The sequence below is a fragment of the Octopus bimaculoides genome, chromosome 8, assembly GCF_046866305.1.
Source record: "Octopus bimaculoides isolate indiv1 chromosome 8, ASM4686630v1, whole genome shotgun sequence".
In the NCBI taxonomy this organism is placed as follows: domain Eukaryota; kingdom Metazoa; phylum Mollusca; class Cephalopoda; order Octopoda; family Octopodidae; genus Octopus; species Octopus bimaculoides.
Window position 1 is genome coordinate 87,114,398 of NC_142935.1, and position 19,159 is coordinate 87,133,556.

General features: G+C 37.8%; 1 protein-coding gene across 1 annotated transcript in view; it reads left to right on the forward strand.

Annotated features, from left to right (window-relative positions):
• Positions 1–453: 453 nt before the first annotated feature.
• LOC106872411 (coiled-coil and C2 domain-containing protein 1-like) overlaps positions 454–19,159 on the forward strand; it is a 62,706-nt gene continuing 44,000 nt past the window's right edge. The window contains exons 1-7 of the mRNA XM_014919407.3: positions 454–1,019; positions 6,978–7,125; positions 7,824–7,924; positions 11,562–11,792; positions 14,265–14,421; positions 15,183–15,464; positions 18,633–18,748. Coding sequence (XP_014774893.1) covers positions 960–1,019; positions 6,978–7,125; positions 7,824–7,924; positions 11,562–11,792; positions 14,265–14,421; positions 15,183–15,464; positions 18,633–18,748 — 1,095 coding nt within the window. The 5' untranslated portion in view covers positions 454–959. The remainder of the gene's footprint in view (positions 1,020–6,977; positions 7,126–7,823; positions 7,925–11,561; positions 11,793–14,264; positions 14,422–15,182; positions 15,465–18,632; positions 18,749–19,159) is intronic.

The following is a 19,159-nucleotide window of genomic DNA, read 5'->3' on the forward strand; positions in this document are numbered from 1 at the left end:
GTATAAAAGATGTAATTTTTCACGAGGAAATTCATCAGGCCGTAACGGAAATCCTCGTAGTCAGGAAGAGGTCTTTCCAAGAGGTGTAATAAAGGCGGTTATATCACCACAACAACCACATTAACAGTAATGTCACGAAGAATAACCACAACCCCACCAGCGAGAGAACTTCTATCTGGTCCTTTGATCTGCTAGAAATAGCAGCTAAATCGTCATCAAACTATACCCTACTGTTTAAAAACACGATTGGATACATTGAATAACTAGATAGAAAAGACGAGATCGTCATAGCTAGAAATGTTTTTAACCATAAGTATATTCAATCGGGGTTAAGTTGTTGGGAGGCTGAATTAACACCAAAAAAGTCTCCGGTGTAAAGATTTCGACCGCTTTGGTCATCCATAGTAAAAACTTTCGCCTGTCTGTTCTCCCCCTTCCTACATCTTTCCTATTATTTTCAAAATGGCTACCTTATCTCTCGTTTCTCAAATCTCGTAATGTTTCGTTAAACGTCACGTTTACAGTGAAACAATAATCTGGCGAGATTTCGGATTTCCATTTTTTTCTAAATTATTAATGTGTTAAAACAGATTAATAATATTTACATTGGTCCCGTGCAGTAGGCTTTTTTTAAAGAAATTGTTTTTTGTCCTCATCAGTACAACTGGTGTGTGTGTGTATATATATATATAGTTATATATACAAATATAGTTTTATACATATATTTATATACATACACATACATTTATATATAGAAATATATATGTATATATACACACAAATACACATGTCATGTATATGGTAAACAGGACTACATACCCGTGTCTAACGGTTTCGTGTAGTATATCTTGTGGTCGAGTGTTCTTATCAAGGGACTGAGAAGTAAAAGCAACAAGGAAGTACATATTTACATCTATATATCATATTTTGGTTGCTAAGACTCCGATGTGACGGGAGAGATGCCGACCAAAAAGAAACAAACGGATGGTCCCCGCAAAGGGGCACACCTTATGGACCAGGTATTGTCATTGATTTTCTTTTTGTCTTCCGCTTCTCCGAAATACCATATAGACTTACTCAAAAGTTGCGACTCAGTAACTTTCCCAAGGTACTACAAATAATAATAATAATAATAATAATAATCGCTAGGCTGAAAAAAAGGGTGAACGACGTAGTCTTCTCATACCCACACTCTGTAGACCAATATCGAAAGATTGTCATTAGTAATATTTTTTCAATGATGATGATTTAAATGATAATCAGTAAGAGGTTATTAATTATGCAATATATCACCATTTAAACAAGCAATAAATGACACAAATTTAGTTGCTTGTAAACAACGTTAATGGAATAATTCCTTGATTATGTATATATGCGATGCGTATGCTGTAAACACACGCTCATTATATATATATATATATATATATATATATATATATATATATATATATATATATATATATATATATATATATACTCGTGTGCGCACACACTGTGTGGTGTGAACAAGAAAAACAATTTATAGTTCAACATAAATAGGTGTGTCAGTATGTATTTGTTTATGTGTAGGTGTATATATCATATATATGCATATATTCACACACGCGTAAGCGCATATGTATGTGTGTGCATTAAGTTTACATCTAAGTAAATGTGTGTTTATATATATATAGCACAGAATTTTGTCAGTGAACAGGTTGCGGTCTCAAAGCGACGAAAATATTTTGACAAATTAGATTTAAATGTTGAAGTGAATCTGACGGCTTTTGTGTGTTATTTTAAATGGCTTATAAACACCTTCCACGCTGCAATTGTTATATATATATATATATATATATATATATATATATATATATATATAAATTTCAATAATAGGACGAATTCTTTTACAAGAATTTATCAATATATAAACGTGTCTATATGTGTTTCTGTATACACACCCCTGCATATGTATGGGACATAGCATCAAATTTATTTCTATCCGACTTACTCTACGATCACCTTTTCTGTGTTGCCATTCATAGCTCACTAGCTCTTTAACCATTCATTTTTGACATTCATCACACACTCCTACCATTGACAGTCTTTCCTACCCTTTCCCCTCCCTCAATCTCTGTCTACTCCTGCAAACATATAACTACCGTTAGTGTCTCTCTTCAATTACTCCCGGGCATTACTGTCTTCCACGATTCCACTCTTTACCTACACCAAATGTTCTGCCATCATAGCTTTACTACTCTCGTCTATTGATCCCGATTCTTCCAGTATTGCTCCTTCTTCTGTTCATTCCCTTCTGGTCGTGCTGTTTTGAATGAAAAGCAGCCCTAAGTGTGAACAAAGGCACAACAACCTCTCTAGCGTTGGTTCCATAATAAAATATACATAGTACACTGTATAGAGTGTACTGGATACTGGATGGTTTCCGTGTTGAAGCTCCTAGGAGCTTGTTCACAGGTCCTTTTCCACTAGTACAATTAATTTGTCATGTGTGGTACAACACTTCGACAGTTGTAGCTAATAATAACAGACAGGGTCAAATTTTGCCCGAAGCTCCCTCCAGTGTGCGTCAAGTCTGTTCTTGAAGGCATTGACTGATGGAGCTGCGACCACACTGTTTGGCAGACTGTTCCAGGTGGTGGTCACACGCTGTACGAAAACGCAGCTTCTAATGTTGAGCCTGCAGTGTGATCTTTCCAATTTCAGGCTGTGTCCTCTCGTATTTCTGCCTGGGAAGTAGTTGAATTGGGGGCGGTTGGTCAGGTACAGGCCGTGCGTATTCTTATACATGTTGATCATATCTCCCCTGAGGCGGCGATGTTCGAGACGAGGTAGGTTTAGTGCAGCCTAGCGCTCTGGGTATGGCTTTTCTTTGAAGGATGCAATGAATTTGGTGGCACGCTTCTGAAAATCCAACTCGTAACACGTTGCCTTATGCGCCGGGGTTGCCAAACTGTATGTCCATATTCAAGAATCGGGCGAACTAGAGACTTGTACAGCCGGACGAAGACAACAGGGGTGATGAAGTGAAATGATCGTCAGATGACTCCAAGGATTCGATTTGCTTTTGCAGTTGCTTGGTTTATGTGGTTCCTGAAGGTCAGCCCTTTGTCAAGACGCTAAGATCCCCCTCCACCTCACTTTCTGCTAGCTCCACCACAGTCCATTCCTCCTGTGCATCCTGGCCTCTCATGTAGTATTTCCTGTCTGTCTTCGGGTTCCCCACTCTCAAGATGGAACACTTCTCAGGATGGAACTGCATTTGCCAGTTCGTCAACCACCCGTGAAGGTGATCCAGGTCGTCTTGCAGCGTTGCCATGGTCACATCAACGTCATTCTTTGCGAAGATCTTTGTGTCGTCAGCAAATAATGTGATGTGACTGTGGACATGCCGAGGCAGATCATTTATATACATGAGAAACAGTACTGGGCCAATGAGACTGCCTTGTGGGATGCCACTTGTCACCTCTCCCCTCTCTGACTTCATGCCGTTGACACAGGCGTGTTGTGACCAGTGGCTCAAGAAGTCTCAAATCCACTGAAGGACATTTCCTTTGATACCATGAGCTTCTACTTTGGCTACAAGCCTATGATGTGGGACGCTGTTGAATGCTTTCATATAACCCATTTAGATTGCATCGACTCATCCCCCTGCTTCCAAGGCCTCCGTCCAGATGTCAAAAACATCAAGCAGTTGCATCACACATGATCTCCCCTTTGTGAACCCATGTTGTTCTTGGTTGATGAGGTCGTTTCACCACTGGTGTTCAATGATGTGCTCACGAACAAGCACCTCCATCACCTTACACAGTATACAAGTCAAGCTTATTGGCCTGTAGTTGTTGACCGCAAAACAGCTCTCTTTCCTGAATATGGGGGTGACGTTAGCAGTTCTCTACTCGTCTGGGATTTTGTTTGTCTCCATTGCTTTTCTGTAGACAATTGTGATTGGCAGAGTGAGTACATCCAATGGCTTAGAAAGTATGCGTGGGCTGATTCCATCCGGTCCTGGGGCCTTGGCAATCTTTAGGCTTGTCAGCTGCTTGTGAACTTTTGCCACAGAAATGTTTAAGTTGGACAGCTCTGTGTCATACGTGTACTCTGGCATGTCTGGTAGATTGTCTTCCTTCTCTACAGTGAAGACACTCTGAAAGAAAGTGTTCAGCAGATTAGCTTTCTCTTTGTCTGTGGTTGTCTAAGAACCATCACTTCTTTTCAAGTCTGCAATACCAGTCTTTGATTTCATCTTTGACTTCATGTATGACCAAAATGACTTTGGGTTTGTCTTGGCTTGTGTTGCTACCATTTCCTCTAATTTCTTCTTTGCTTTACGGCATGCTTTTGTCGTTTTATTTCTGTTCCTGATGTAGGCTTGATAATTTTGCTCATTTTTGGTCTGCAACCAACGTCTATACAGTTTGTGCTTCTGCCACACTGTTCTAAGTGTATCTCTATGGAACCACTTATTCCTTCTTGCTCTTGAGCCTCCCATCTTTGGTACATATTTCTCTGTTACTCTGTCCAATTCCTTGCGCAGCTTTTCCCATGCCTCTTTACCTGATAGACATTTCAGCTCATCCACCCATCTGATATTTTCCAGGTCTTTCCTCATCTCTTCTATGTTTGCCTTTGTAAAGTTGAAATATTCTTTCTTTCCTGTTTCTTGGTATGCATAGGACAAGCTGATGATCAATACTACATGGTCACTCTTCCCAAGGTATGGTGCTACAATGATATCATTGATCATGTCTTCCCTCTTTGTCATCACAAGGTCGTCTAGAGTTGGATACTGTCCTTCCCTGATTCTTGTTGGTTCTCTCTGGTGCTGTATCAGGAATTCTTCCTTTGTCACCTTGAAGAATTTGCTTGCTGCATGGTTCTCACCTTTCAGACTCCTGTCTTGTTCCCAATTTATATCGAGGTAGTTGAAGTCGCCGATTAGCAGTAAATATTGAGGTTTTTTTGTCTGCCACATTTTATAGCAATCTGTTTAGACTCTCATTATTTTCCTCTGAGCTTGTATTTGGGCTCCTGTAGAACAATCCAACTGTTATAGTTTCTTCTCGTAGTTTACAATCTATGAATACACACTCTTCGAAATCCGTCTCTAAATCACCATTCAAGGATGGTCTCATCTCACTCTTGACATATAAGCATATTCCTCATCTTCTTTTCTCAAGGTTGTGAAATGGTTCATATCCCAGAATGGTGATTTCAGTCTCTTGGATGTCAAATCTCAAGTTCTTTGGTTTAATCTCCACAACCCCCATCACTACAGGCTTATGTATCTTTATCATGGCCTCTAATTCAGTCCTTTTATTTAAAAGACTGTCAGCATTTGTATATAGACAGGTAACTGAACTAGGGCTATTCAACATATATACAGCATCTTCCTGTCTTCTTTTCTCTTTATCTTCCATAGTTGATTCATCCAGTTCAAATATGACCAAATTTTAGCTCCTCTGTGCTGTCTTCCGACTCCTCTCTTTGCTCTCTAGCTTTCTCCTCCATCAATTTCTCAATGTCATTTTTACTAATTTCTGCTCCCAACGTTTGGTTTGCTGCAACTCCTACTGCTAACAATGTCTTCACTGCTTCTGCCATCTTGGGTGGGAATTCTCCTGCTTCAATCTTTTGAAGTCTGTTCTTCGTTTCCTTCATTTCATTCTCAAGAGAGTCCATTCTATCCTCCATCATGCCAAATCTAAGGAGGAACTTCTTGGCTAGCTTATTGCACGGTTTGGGACAATACCAATGGAGGCTAGATTCCTGTTCCCTTTGGTTTGCTTCTGCTCTGATTACCTTGAACAGTGATTTGCCAAAACCTACACATTTTGCGTGGTACCAAGCATGGCACAGCTCACAGCCAACCGACCTCTGTTTATCCTCCACTTCTTCCTCACATATGTTGCAAATGCTTGGTTGTTTTGTTTGGTCTCTTTCAGTTCCTTTAGCAGTAATCTGGGTCTCCAACTGTTCCCCTGCATCAGTTTTTTTTTTTTTGCTAGTACTAGTTTTACTACTGCTTTGGTTTCATGCAAAACCTCTCCTGGTTCCAGCTGCTTTCTGTACACTCATTATTTTTGTCTCTGTCGGCTTTAGATCTAGATCAGTACTGGGCACACTCTATAAGTAATTAGTAATAGGAAGGATATGCAGCCATAGAAACTATGCTAAAAGGCTATGCTAAAAGGCAGCGAGCTGGCAAAAACGTTAGCATGCCAGGCAAAATGCTTAGTGTATTTGTCTGCCGCTACGTTCTGAGTTCAAATTCCACCGAGGTCAACTTTGCCTTTCATCCTTTCGGGGTCGATTAAATAAGTACCAGTTATGCACTGGCGTTGATATAATCGACTTAATCTGTTTGTTTGTCCTTGTTTGTCCCCTCTGTGTGTAGCCCATTGTGGGTAGTAAAGAAATAAGAAACTATGCTAAAATTGGGAAATATAATTGAGATGTGGTCTGCTAACCCATCTAAGAAGGCAGTAACTCAGGATAAAAACTGGCTCCAACATGACAACTCACCAGTGAATTTATCTCAGGCATAGGAGTCTTTAGTAACCTTTGGTCAGTCTGAAGATTTCTTTGACTCAGTTGAAATCACTGGTCATTGTCAGAATTTGAACTTTCCAGTTCCACACAATATATCCTATCTCTACAATTGTATTGATTTTTCTGTTTTAAAGTTTACAGTATTAAGTACAACTTAACAACTGATTGACATTTGTGTGTATGTGTGTGCTTTATATAGTGGCATTGATTTAATGCTTGTGGTATGGATGATCCAGGTGGTGAGATGAAAGGAAGTGTCAGTAAAAACTGGGAGTAGAAAAATAGATAGAACAATAGTGGTATTGATGAAGGTGACGAACATCAAGATTGAAAGATAGCTATGTTAAAAATGATTTGATGATGGTTGTGGTGATGTTGGTTAGCTGTTTAATGTTTTGTATATTTGTGTCATTATTTTGCTCTTGTAGTTTGGACTTGGTATAAACACAAAAGAATTTGAATCGATGTTGCAAGGTAACCTTGATGATGATGATGATGATGATGATGCAGACATTCTTGCAGAGTTGGCAGCCTTGGATGGTGACGTATCTCCTCCAAAAGTTACTAGAAATAAAGGTGAGAAATGATTAAGTATTTGCTTTTATTATTTAACTGAGGTTTAAAATGGTAAGCTGGCAGAGTTGTTAGCATGCAAGAAAAAATGCTTAACAGCATTTTGTCCATCTTTACATTCTGAGTTCAGATTCCACCAAGGTTGACTTTGCCTTTCATCCTTTCAAGATTGATGAAATAAAGTACCAGTTGTGCACTTGTGTTGATGTAATTGACAACGTTCCAGGTCTTGTGCCTATAGTAGAAAGGATTATTTCATTGATGTCAGATAGATTGATAGATTTAATAGCCGGGTAGACAAAGTAATTAGTATTTAGTTACAAAAATTGCAATTAATGTATAATTTCTTCCTATGTTCATAATTAAATAAATCTTTTAATGATTAGACAGACGTCCAATAGAATAGTTCTCACAAATAGACTACGTACAAATTCTTTCTTCACAACTCTTGAAGCCATTTTCTGACAGGAGGGGGTGAAATCTTCATACAGCTGGAGGTTCCAATCGAAACAGGACACGAAATGATCAGGTTGAGAAACACTGTTATAGATTATGCCTAACCGAAAACAATCACAACCACATCACCCAAACAGACCAGATGAAACCTGGTTTAGCTGCTAGTATATATATATATATATATATATATATATATATATATACACACACACACACACACATATATATATATTTTTTTTTTCTAGGTATTGTCACTTTATCAGACATCAACAAGATGGCAGCAGAAAGTATGCAAGACATCCCAAGTGATGAGGATATGTCTGAAAATGAAGATCCTGAACTTTTGGTATTCTTTTATTCTTTTACTTGTTTCAGTTAGTTGACTGTGGCCATGCTGGAGCACCACGTTAAAGGGTTTCTAGTTGAAGAAATCAACCTCAGGACTTATTTTTTGTAAGCCTAGTATTTATGCTATTGGTCTTTTTTACTGCTAAGTTACAGGGACATAAACACACCAACATCGGTTGTCAGGCGATGGTGGGGGTACACAGGCACATAAATACACACACGCATGCACACATTCACACAAACACACACACACACACACACACACACACACACAAACACATATGACAGTCTTCTTTCTGTTTCTGTCTACCAAATCTATTCACAAAGCTTTGGTCAGCCCGGAGTTATAGCAAAAGACACTTGCCCAAGATGCCACACAATGAAACTAAACTTAGGACGACATGGTTGAGAAGCAAGCTTCTTACCACACAGCCATGCTGTCAACTTTTCTTTTATTCTTCTGTTATTGGTTTCAGTCTTTGGACTGTGACCATGCTGTGACAAAGTAAAACTCTAAGAGTTTTACTTGATTAAATTGATCCTACAGTACTTTAGTCTGGTACTTATTTTGTCACTTTCCATTTATCTAATGGTTACGTCTACTTTTCACAAATAGGAGCATATTTCAGAATGCACTCATACACACATGCATATACTCACACACACATGTATATACTCACACACACATGTATATACTCACACACACAATATATATAATATATATATAATGGCCTTTTGCCGCTTCCATCTTCTAAATTTCATGCCCAAGACCTTGTTCAACCTCAGTTTATGGTAGAATTAATATTGGCCTAAGATTCCATACAGTGGGATTGAACCTGTAACCATGTATTTGTGAAGTAAATTTTTTAGCCATACAGCCATATACCTGAATTGAATAAATTTATCTTTTGTTTTGGCAGTTGGGTATTAGTGGTAGTAATAGATACTATTAGCATGCTGGGTGAAATGCTTAGCGGTATTTCGTCTACCATTACGTTCTGAGTTCAAAATCCGCTGAGGTCAACTTTGCTTTTCATCCTTTTGGGGTTGATTAAATAAGTACCATTTACTACTGGGGTCGATGTAATCGACTTAATCCCTTTGTCTGTCCTTGTTTGTCCCCTCTGTGTTTAGCCCCTGTGGGAAATAAAGAAATAAATAGATATTCTTTTAATTCTGTAAACATTAAAATTAAATCTACAACATAGTGCTCCAGCATGGCTTTAAACTAACTGGTTCTGGTAGTGGTAGTATCACTTCCTTCTTATGCTTAAAACCCGAAGACAAAAATCCCCTCAAAGTCAAATGCAAGGCCTCACATTTTCTAATGATCTTTTATAGAGACTTCAGTTATTCTATAAACATTTGCTGAACCGCATTACAATGACTAAATTTCTTGTTTTAGCCAGAAAATAATTTTCCTTTGATTGGTTACTGACCCTTTAACCCTTTTGATATCAACCCACCTGAGATAGCCCTTGGTTCATAATACAAACTTCCTGTTTAAAGTGATCTAAATTAAAGCTTTCTATTAACATTTTCATGTTAATTTACACTATGTGATCAAAAGTATCCAGAAACCCACCTGATAATGAAGTTTGAGCCACTCTCCATCAGGAACTCTGGCAGTCAATACAGTGTTGGCCTACCCTTAGCCTTGATGACAATCTCCACTCTCATAAGCATACTTTCAATGAGGAGGAAGAAGGTTCCCTGGGGAATGGCAGCCCATTCTGCATTGACCCCTGCAGTATGGATAGGTGCTTAGTCATGTTGAAATACGCAAGGGTCATCCCCAAACTGGTCTTCGACAGTAGGCAATGTGAAAGTAGTTAAAATGTCAGTGTAACTTGTGCCATGACAGTGCCACGTAAAGCAACAAGGGGGACAAGATCCCCTTCAGGCGAAACACGACCGCAACATGATCCCATCACTGTCAAATTTCACTGTTGGCACTATACAGGCTGGTGCATATCATTCACCAGGCATTCATCATACCCACACTCTACCATCAAATCGCAACATTGTGTACTGTGATTCATCACTCCATACAACAGTTTTCCACTGTTCTATAGTCTAGTTTCGATGCTCTTTACACCATGTGAGATGGTGTTAGGGATTTGTCTGTATGATGTGTGGCTTATGGGCAGCTGTTCTTCCATGGAAACCAATTTTCTGCACTTCGTGCTGAACAGTCATTGTGCTTGGAGTAGATCTTGCTGCAGGTTGGAATTCCTGAGTGATGGTGGTGAGGGGTGATAGACAGTTATGTTGTACCATCCTCTTCAACACTTGATGGTCTCTAGGAGTTAACCTGGGAGGTTGGCCCAAACACTTTTGGGTTGTACACATCCCTTTACGTTTCCACTTCACTATTACATTGGAAACAGTGGACCTAGATATGTTCAGGAGGGTGGAAATCTTGCCTAAAGGCTTATTAGACAAATGACACCTGATCACCAGACCCTGTCGAAACTCTGTTAGTTGCGCAGAGTGTCACATTCTGCTGCCTAGCATTGTCTGCTGGCTACTAAGATCACTGACCATGTGCTCCACATGGCGAATGGTAGTACTGTGTCACCCTCTATGATAAGCACACATTTTGCAGGGTGTCTGGATACTTTTGATCATATAATGTATGCTTCAAACACCATCTTAATAATGGCAAAATCATTTTATTAAATATTTCCTTACTTTCAAAATTAATTGAAGCAAAAGCAGGGATTTAACAGCATTATGGTGACAAAAGGATTTAAAAAACATAAGACCTACATTGGAATACTGCTCATATATATTTGGTGTTACTGTTATAAGATATCCTACACCACTTCCCAAAGGAGGGTAATTTGATTGGTTGGCAAAGATTCATCTAACTGAATGCTACAGCCACTGTAGCTCTATCTACAACAGCCTCTGTTCCACTGAATTAGTTAACTGTATAGCATTTTTCATTGGCAATGCAGTACCTCTTTTCCTTTTTCCACCCTTCTTTTCTTCAGTCAAAATCATCCCTAAACATTTTGTTCAGTCATATATTTCTCTCTCAAGATTTTACCCCTCTACAATTCACTCCTCACCCACCTTTTTCCAGTTTTACAGTGTGTATGAATCCAACTGGTATCCAACCTAAACAGCACTGATATCAATGTCATCACTCTGGAAGTTAGTGCTGAGAACCAAGACCCTACCCCTTCTCCCTAATTAAATATCTTCAATCCCCATCAAAATCCACTTTTATTCTTTTCCTTTCTTCGAAATTGAATGAATCAGTCCTTTTCTCTCTCACCAGAGGTGTGGCAGATTTTGTTTTCTGGTGGGTTATGCTGCTATTCTCATGTCAGATTTTAATTCTCGGTTACAAATTCATCATGCTTTTAGTCATCCAGCCCATTTTGCCTACTCTCTCTCTCTCTCTCTCTCTCTCTCTCTCTCTCTCTCTCTCTCTCTCTCTCTCTCTCTCTCTCTCTCTCTCTCTCTCTCTCTCTCTCTCTCTCTCTCTCTCTCTCTCTCTCTCTCTCTCTCTCTCTCTCTCTCTCTCTCTCTCTCTCTCTCTCTCTCTCTCTCACACACACACGCACACATCTTTATATCTCTGTGAACTGGTTCTTTTACATGTGCTACCATATCTGTTTCAGAAAGAACTCAATGAGTTAATGAGTGATACGTCTATTCCAACTCTTGCTCCTTCAATACCAGTTTCTACCTCTAATCAACTCCCAGTTTCAAGACCAGATGTCCACCAACAACCATCCAGTCCATCTCCAGACTCTGTTACCTTATTAAAAGATCGCATTTCCATGTACACCAGTGCTCTGTCCAACACAGATGAACCAAGTAAGAAAAGAAGGTTGACCAGAGGAATTAAAGTAAGGAGCAATACATTTGAGAAAACATCTCCATTTTTTGTTGTTATTGTTGCTTAACCCCATGTTGTTTTCTTGTTCTAACAGGTTTATGATTCTCAGCATTCCTGCCTAGACCAGTCTATCTCATATATTAGAGACTACATTGGCCAGTATTCTTTTTATTAAAGAAAATAGGATATGATTTAAGGTTAATTTAATTGCTATTTCTGGGAGGCCAAATTACTGCATAAATGCTTCCTTGTTAGTTTGTCTTGTTAGAGAGAGAGAGAGAGAGAGAGAGAGCCTTTATCATGTAGAAATATGGCACATGTGTAGTGGGTCAAACAACTAGGTGTTATCCCCAGATTTAGCCCTCCATTTAGCCCTCCATTATTCAGGATGTTGATTTAAGGGAGATTTGGCTGCTATTTCTAGCAGGTTGTGCCAACATAAAGGAGCTTCCATAGTGATCTGGTGTTGTAGATGTATCTTGCCTGAGTCAGAATGATAGTGGTTTTAGGATGAGTATTGTAGATCCACCTTGATTAATTGGGAAGATGTTTTAAGACGTGCATGTGATTGGAAGTTTGGGTGTGATTGCACATATAACCAACTATGCTTTCATATGTCCATGTGGTGTTTCATTTTTAATATGTATTTTGAGTGTAGGTGGTGGTCTATGGCTATGACCTCTGTGTAGAACTTGTAATGATGTGAAATGTTATACTTTGTGGGGTTTTTATATCTAATTATAGTTTGTTATGGTGAGATTGAGTAACCGTTTAGTACTAGCGTAATCCATGTTGGAAATAATGTGGTTTATACACTATTATTATTGTTGTTCTATATCCCCAAGTCATTCCTCATTGAATAGAACTGTGATTGACTTCATCCCAGCCATGACTGCCCCATCTTCATCATATTTTCAGATGTAGTGTGCCTAAGACTACATTATATAATGTGTTATTTCTTTTCATTTTTTTTCGTGGTACCTTGGACAGGTGTCTTTTACTGTAGCCTTGGTCCAACTTAAGTCTTGTGGGTGGATTTGTGTACAGGCTGAAAAAAGTACTTTGTACATACATGTGTGTGTGTGTTGTGTCCTTATCTTGACTTTGTGTGATAGTGGTGATGGCCATTGTCATACAAACTGTGTCATTTGTTTCTTATCTTCTGTGAAGACATGTCTGGAAAGAGGTAAGAGCTGGCAACAAATTCCTTCCAACCCATACAGGCATGCATGGAAAGTGGACTTTAAAACAATGATGTCTTTTTATTGTTGGTACTGGGTAAATGGAGAGATTTGGCTGCTATTTCTAGCATATTGAGCAGCCACATAAAGGCTCTCTAGTTAGCTCATTGCTGTTCTTTGTGTTGGTTGTGTGTTTGGTGTGAATGTTGTAGAGGTGTTCTCTGTAATTCCATCATTGTATGAATTTATGTAGTCCAAGCCTTGCCAGCATGGAAAATGGACTTTAAATAATAATGTTATGTGATATGGAGAGTGATGGTTGGTTGTATTTGACATTTGTTGTTGTTTAGCTCCTGGTTAGGCCTCATTTGACAGACATGTAATCAAAACATATTTCAGCCATAACTTTCCTGTCTTTATTAGGCTCTTTGTAGGACTATGTATTCTCACGTATCATTTCCTTTTAAAGACAATAGACTGGCGTGTGATTTGAAAGAAGTTTTGCTGCTATTTCTAGTAGGTTAATACGTCTGTGTTGATTCTCTTAGTTCTTTGTTGTTGGTGTCATTGCTTCAACTGCAAACATTTCATTCTATATTGTCTGATTGCATTATATCCCCTGGCTAATAAGGCACATAAATTCTTTGCCTCAATCTGCCCAACTGAAAACTATATTCTGCTTTCACTTTACAATAGAGCAATTCTCTTTTGGGAAGGAGCTTCTATTAAAACAATTGCTGTAACAAATAAATCTACTCAACCACTCGTGGTAATTTGGAATTAGTATAAAATACAAGAGTTAATTTATATTTGCTTGTGTTATTTTTGTAATTTTTATGTCTCACCTCCTAGATCCCTAACTAAACACTTCTACTAACCTTCCCCCAGTGTAATGGCAGCTCTCTGGAATTGCCTTCTTTTAAGAAAAGAATATATGTTTGTATGTATATGTGTCTGTACTTACCTGTTGTATATATATTATGTATGTGTATGTATGTATGTATGTTTACATTGTTTTGGAACAGTGCCAAATACACCAAGAGAAACTGTGTTTCATGTACAACAGAGGTTGACTGATAAAGATGAGGGTGCCAAGGAAAAGTAAATGTAGAAGAATTTGAGCTAATTCTGCAAGTTTTAGGGGTGATATTGGCATTAAAGATTATAGTGGTGTGAAACTATAAGTTACTTCTGTAATGACCCTGTAATTCAAATTGTAAACCACATCCTATTATACAGTTTCCACTGATAGTATGAAACTGATGATTATGTTGATAATAAATGTTTGTTTTGTTTTATAGAATTTAGAAGAGTTGCTGAAAGATGCAAAAGCAGGCCGTAAAATACCAGAGGATTCTATCCCACCTCCAGTTTCTGTTCGAAGAAAAGAACCGTCTTCAGTTATGACTCAAGACCAACCAATTCCTGTACAAGTTCAGCCACCTCTACCTGAAAGAAGTGTGTTTGTATTCCTGTATTTTGGTCTTCTAATTGTTTTAAACAAAAGAAATTATTTATCATTTATTGCTAAGTACTTATTCTTGATGTCTATTTACATATTTACAGCTAGATTGACATTACATTCTCATGGTGGACTGTATATTTACACTACTTATATACTTGTATCATATGGGTGGAGACTTATTTGATGGTAACTTCTGCAGAAGCCCTCACATGCAGACACACACAGACAAAATGTTGAAAATATTCCATGCAAGCTTTGAGATATCAACAACATAAAAAGTTGGAAATGCACAATCCCTTTTGTATTGTAATTAATCAAATTATTCCAAAGTACAACATTACATACTCGTTTCTCTTCTGACAAGAGATAGTCATTGTAATTGTGGGCTAAAAACCATCCTTTACACATGTACATTATAATGATTATCTTCTATGCAGAGTGAAACTGGTATGTAATAATCTACTTTGGAATAATTTGATGAATTACAATATCAAGAGAATTGTGCATTTTCTTCTCATCACATATGAGTGTGTGTGTGTTTTGTGCAGTCATTTATGAGTGCCTGTGTATTGACATTTTGACAACTAGAGCTGAATGAGCTAAGTACCAGATTGAAATAAATATTGAGGTTGATATGATAAACTGAATCCTTGAAGGCAGTGCCCTGCATTGCTATACTAAAATGACTGACCTGTGAAAGAATAAAAGAATGTATAATGGTATTTGTTAATTAATAATACTTTAAACTTTCTAGATAATGTACCAAGGCAAGAAGAATCTCCAATTAGATCTGCTGCTCCTGCCCTTCCACCAAGGAATATAGTTGAGAAGCCTCCTGGTCAACCACCTGTTGGAGCTGTCTCAGTACTTCCACCACTGCCTCCAAAGTCCTCCCATGATACTGCACGCAGTCCAGCACAATCCCCGTCCTCATCGTCTTCTTCAATGCCCGGCACTCACAGACCCCAACCTCCACAGCAGCCAAAACTTGTGAGAGTTGATCAGATGAAGCATCCAATACCAGAATCTTCTGGAGGTCTGTTTCTTTTCTTTGTTTTTTTTTTATACGTCTGTTGTCATTTTGGTGGGCTTTTTAAAAATATGCATCATCATTTCTTCATTTTTTTTCTGCCTTTAATTTTTCATCAGTTACTTGTATGTATGTTTAAGTACGAATATACAAATTAGGCTATCCTCTAATGTGCTAACCTAATTTATTATTGCTTTATTTAACAACTAACCTATTTTTATTGATGGGAGAAGGAAGCTATATCTTCTCCGAGGAGTAATCAACAAACCATGAAAAGATTCAAGAAACTTCTCTCATTTATTTTTGCCTATCATAAGTATAGAAAGAATGTGTTTACATTCTTACTACACACACAGTGAGGCTTTCTAATGTTTAAATTTACTACATTTCTTCTGATTTATGGGATGTTGTGCATGGAAAACAGACATTAACTAATTGATAATGATGATGTCTTGTGAGCTACTTGGTGACATGTAAAAAGCACCGAGTACACTCTGTAAAGTGGTTGGCATTAGGAAGGACATCCAGTAGTAGAAACCATGCCAAAACAGAAATTGGAGCTCGACACAGTCCTCTGATCTGTTATATCCCATCAAACTGTCCAACCCATGCCTCCTTTGAATACAGATGCCAAATGATGTTGATGATGACGATGATATATATGTATGTATACATATATGTATATGTGTAGTACCAGGATGCTCTTGAGCACTACTGATAGCATGTATCCCAGTACAATCTGTTGCACGGTCAGATTGTTGGTGACTAAATGACAAAACCACCAAGCCTGCTTGGTGAGTAGGGTGGTTTTTGGACACCCTATAGGATGAAAAACTAGGCCCATCAAAGGGCGGATGAACTCAGAGTCAACAGCCATACATTTAAAACCACTGGTAGTGAGAGACCCCTAACTGTCGTCACAACATCCTGCTAGGAGAAAGACAATCTAACATAAAGCCTGCAGATTCATGTGATTACTGGTTAGATGAATTCTTGCTTTATTGAAATTATCTTTGCATCCAATTGCTTGGTGGCGATTTAAACCAACCCCAAATGTGGAAAGAGAATAATCTCAAGAATTGTCCAAAATTGACATGTTATTAGGAAAAGACTGATTGCCTAGTGACAAGAGGACAGCTTTGTTCACATTTCTGCATCCATAGGCATCATCAATTCAGCAGTTGCCTTATCTTGTCTGTAGCAGGACAAAATTCGGATCTTTTTTAAAACGGGGGCCACATTTTTCATTAACGAAACACTTTGAAACTTGGAACACTGGTAGAATGTGTCATATAAAACATCTTTTTCTCTTAGTCTTCTTAAAAAAAAAAGAAATCCATAACTTATTCCATGTTAAAGTTGTCGTATTTCTGTAATTTCAACCAATCACTGACGTCCATTCAGCCGATATACATTAAGTGCCGATTACATAAACAAAGGATTCTGAAACAATTAACCCTAACCCTAACCGTAGGGTTAGGGTTAGGGTTAAAGCAAATTTAAAATGAAAAAAGCAAATAAAACGAAGGTATGGAGATTAAATACGCTTTACATTGCTTAATCAGCCAAAGGAGTAAATATAAACAACTGAATACTTGTCAGTGATTGGTTGAAATTATCGAAATAAGACAATTTTTTACATGAAATAAATTCGAATACAAAAATATTTTTGTGTTCTATAACACAAAATAGATAAGTATACAAAGTTTGAAAGTCTTTCGGTACCAAAAACACTACGTAAAACATTAATGAAAAATGTGGCCCCCGTTTTAAAATAGATCCCAAGATTCTTCTATGAAAAGGATTAGTTTTGCATAAATGATATGAAAATTAGTGAGAGAAACAACTCAGAATATTCAATGGTATGTATTTGAACAGCAAAATGAAATACATATATATATGTGTTTTTATATATATATATATATAGTGCATTGAGTTATGCCTCCTTATGCTAAGAAGTTTTAAATAATTGGCCAAGTTTTAAATAATCAGCATGGCCAAAACCCAATGACTGAAACCAATAAAAAGATAAAGGGAATATATACACGAGTGGGCATTTGCAGTTTAGTTAGAAGGAAGTGCCTGCGGCCCTTACAGGCCTTTCAAGACTGGTGACATTGATAAGTTTGTTCAGTTTAGACATCTACCTTAGGAATGAGAACCCAGGTTTGAAATTTCCCCAAGACACCTGATGAAAGCTGGAGGGTATATCAGCTGAAACGTTGTGTTAACAACAGACAAGATGAGGACAAATATCCGTCAAATGTAAATAATGTACATAATTCCTCTTCTCTTAAATATAGAACTGAAATATATACCAGTCTAATACTGGGGTCATTATAAATGGCAACACATCTTTTCCAAATTTATGGATTTGTACCTATGTATAAGTTGTCTTTAAACAAAACTAAGAACATATTGGATAAAGTAGAAGACATGATGGTTACAACAAGAACATTTTTGATCATAAGTCTTCATGATCAGAGTTGACCCAGGGCTAAACAACAACAGTTCTTATGATTCCGACTTCCTTTTGTTATTAGATTGCTTGTATGTTTATTAATATGTCTAGTTACCAAATCACATTATCATTATTGTTGTTATTATTATTATTATTAAGGTGGTGAGCTGGCGAAATCATCAGCATACCAGGCAAAATGCTTAGTGGCATTTTGTCCATCTTTACGTTCTGAGTTCAAATTCCACTGAGGTCCACTTTACCTCCTTTCATCCTTTTCGAGTCAATAGAATAAATACCAGTTGAGCACTGGGAGCAATGAAATCGACTTACTCCCGCCAAAATTGCTGCCTTGTGTTAAGATTTGAAATTATCATCATTACTATTATTATTATTATTATTATTATTATCATCATCATCATCATCATCATCATCATCAGCAGCAGCAAGTTGGCAGAATCATTATCATGCCGGGCAAAATGCTTAGTGGCATTTTGTCTGTCCTTACGTTCTAAGTTCAGATTGTACTGAGGTCAACTTTACCCTTCATCCTTTCGGGGTCGATAAATTAAGTACCAGTAAAACACTGGGGTTGATGTAATCAACTAGTCCCTTCTTCCCAAATTTCAGGCTTTGTGCTTATAGTAGAAAGGATTATTATTATTATTATTATTGTTATTATTATCATTATACCTGATGTTTATATTTAATTTCAGCAAATAGCACTCACAGTATGCTGTGTGAGCGACGAGATCAATATAAATCTGCTGCTATGGTTGCCAAGAAGTCTGGTGATATATCAACTGCTACGAAATATGCGCATGTAGCGAAGGTAATTAAATTACTTCTGTGTGCATATGCATACACATACATATATAGTGAAGGCATGTGGTCTGGTGGTTAAGGTATTTGGCTTGATCATATGGTTATGTGTTCAATTCCCAGGTTAAGTGGTTCATTGTATACTGGAACAGCACTTCATTTCATGTTATGCCAGTCTTCTAAATGAAAATGAGAGCCAGCGGGTGCTGGTAAAGCCACACCCTCTCTCTGTGCAGCTGTCACATCTTGGATGTTCCTCTCACTCAAGGGTGAGGGTTTGTCTATGTTTACTCATGGCTACACAGGCACCTAAATCAATTAGTAAAAGCAGAGTACACATTACTAAGTCATACTTGTTTGTGAATGACAGCTGGCTGCTCTTTTTTTTTGTATACACACACACACACACACACACACACAA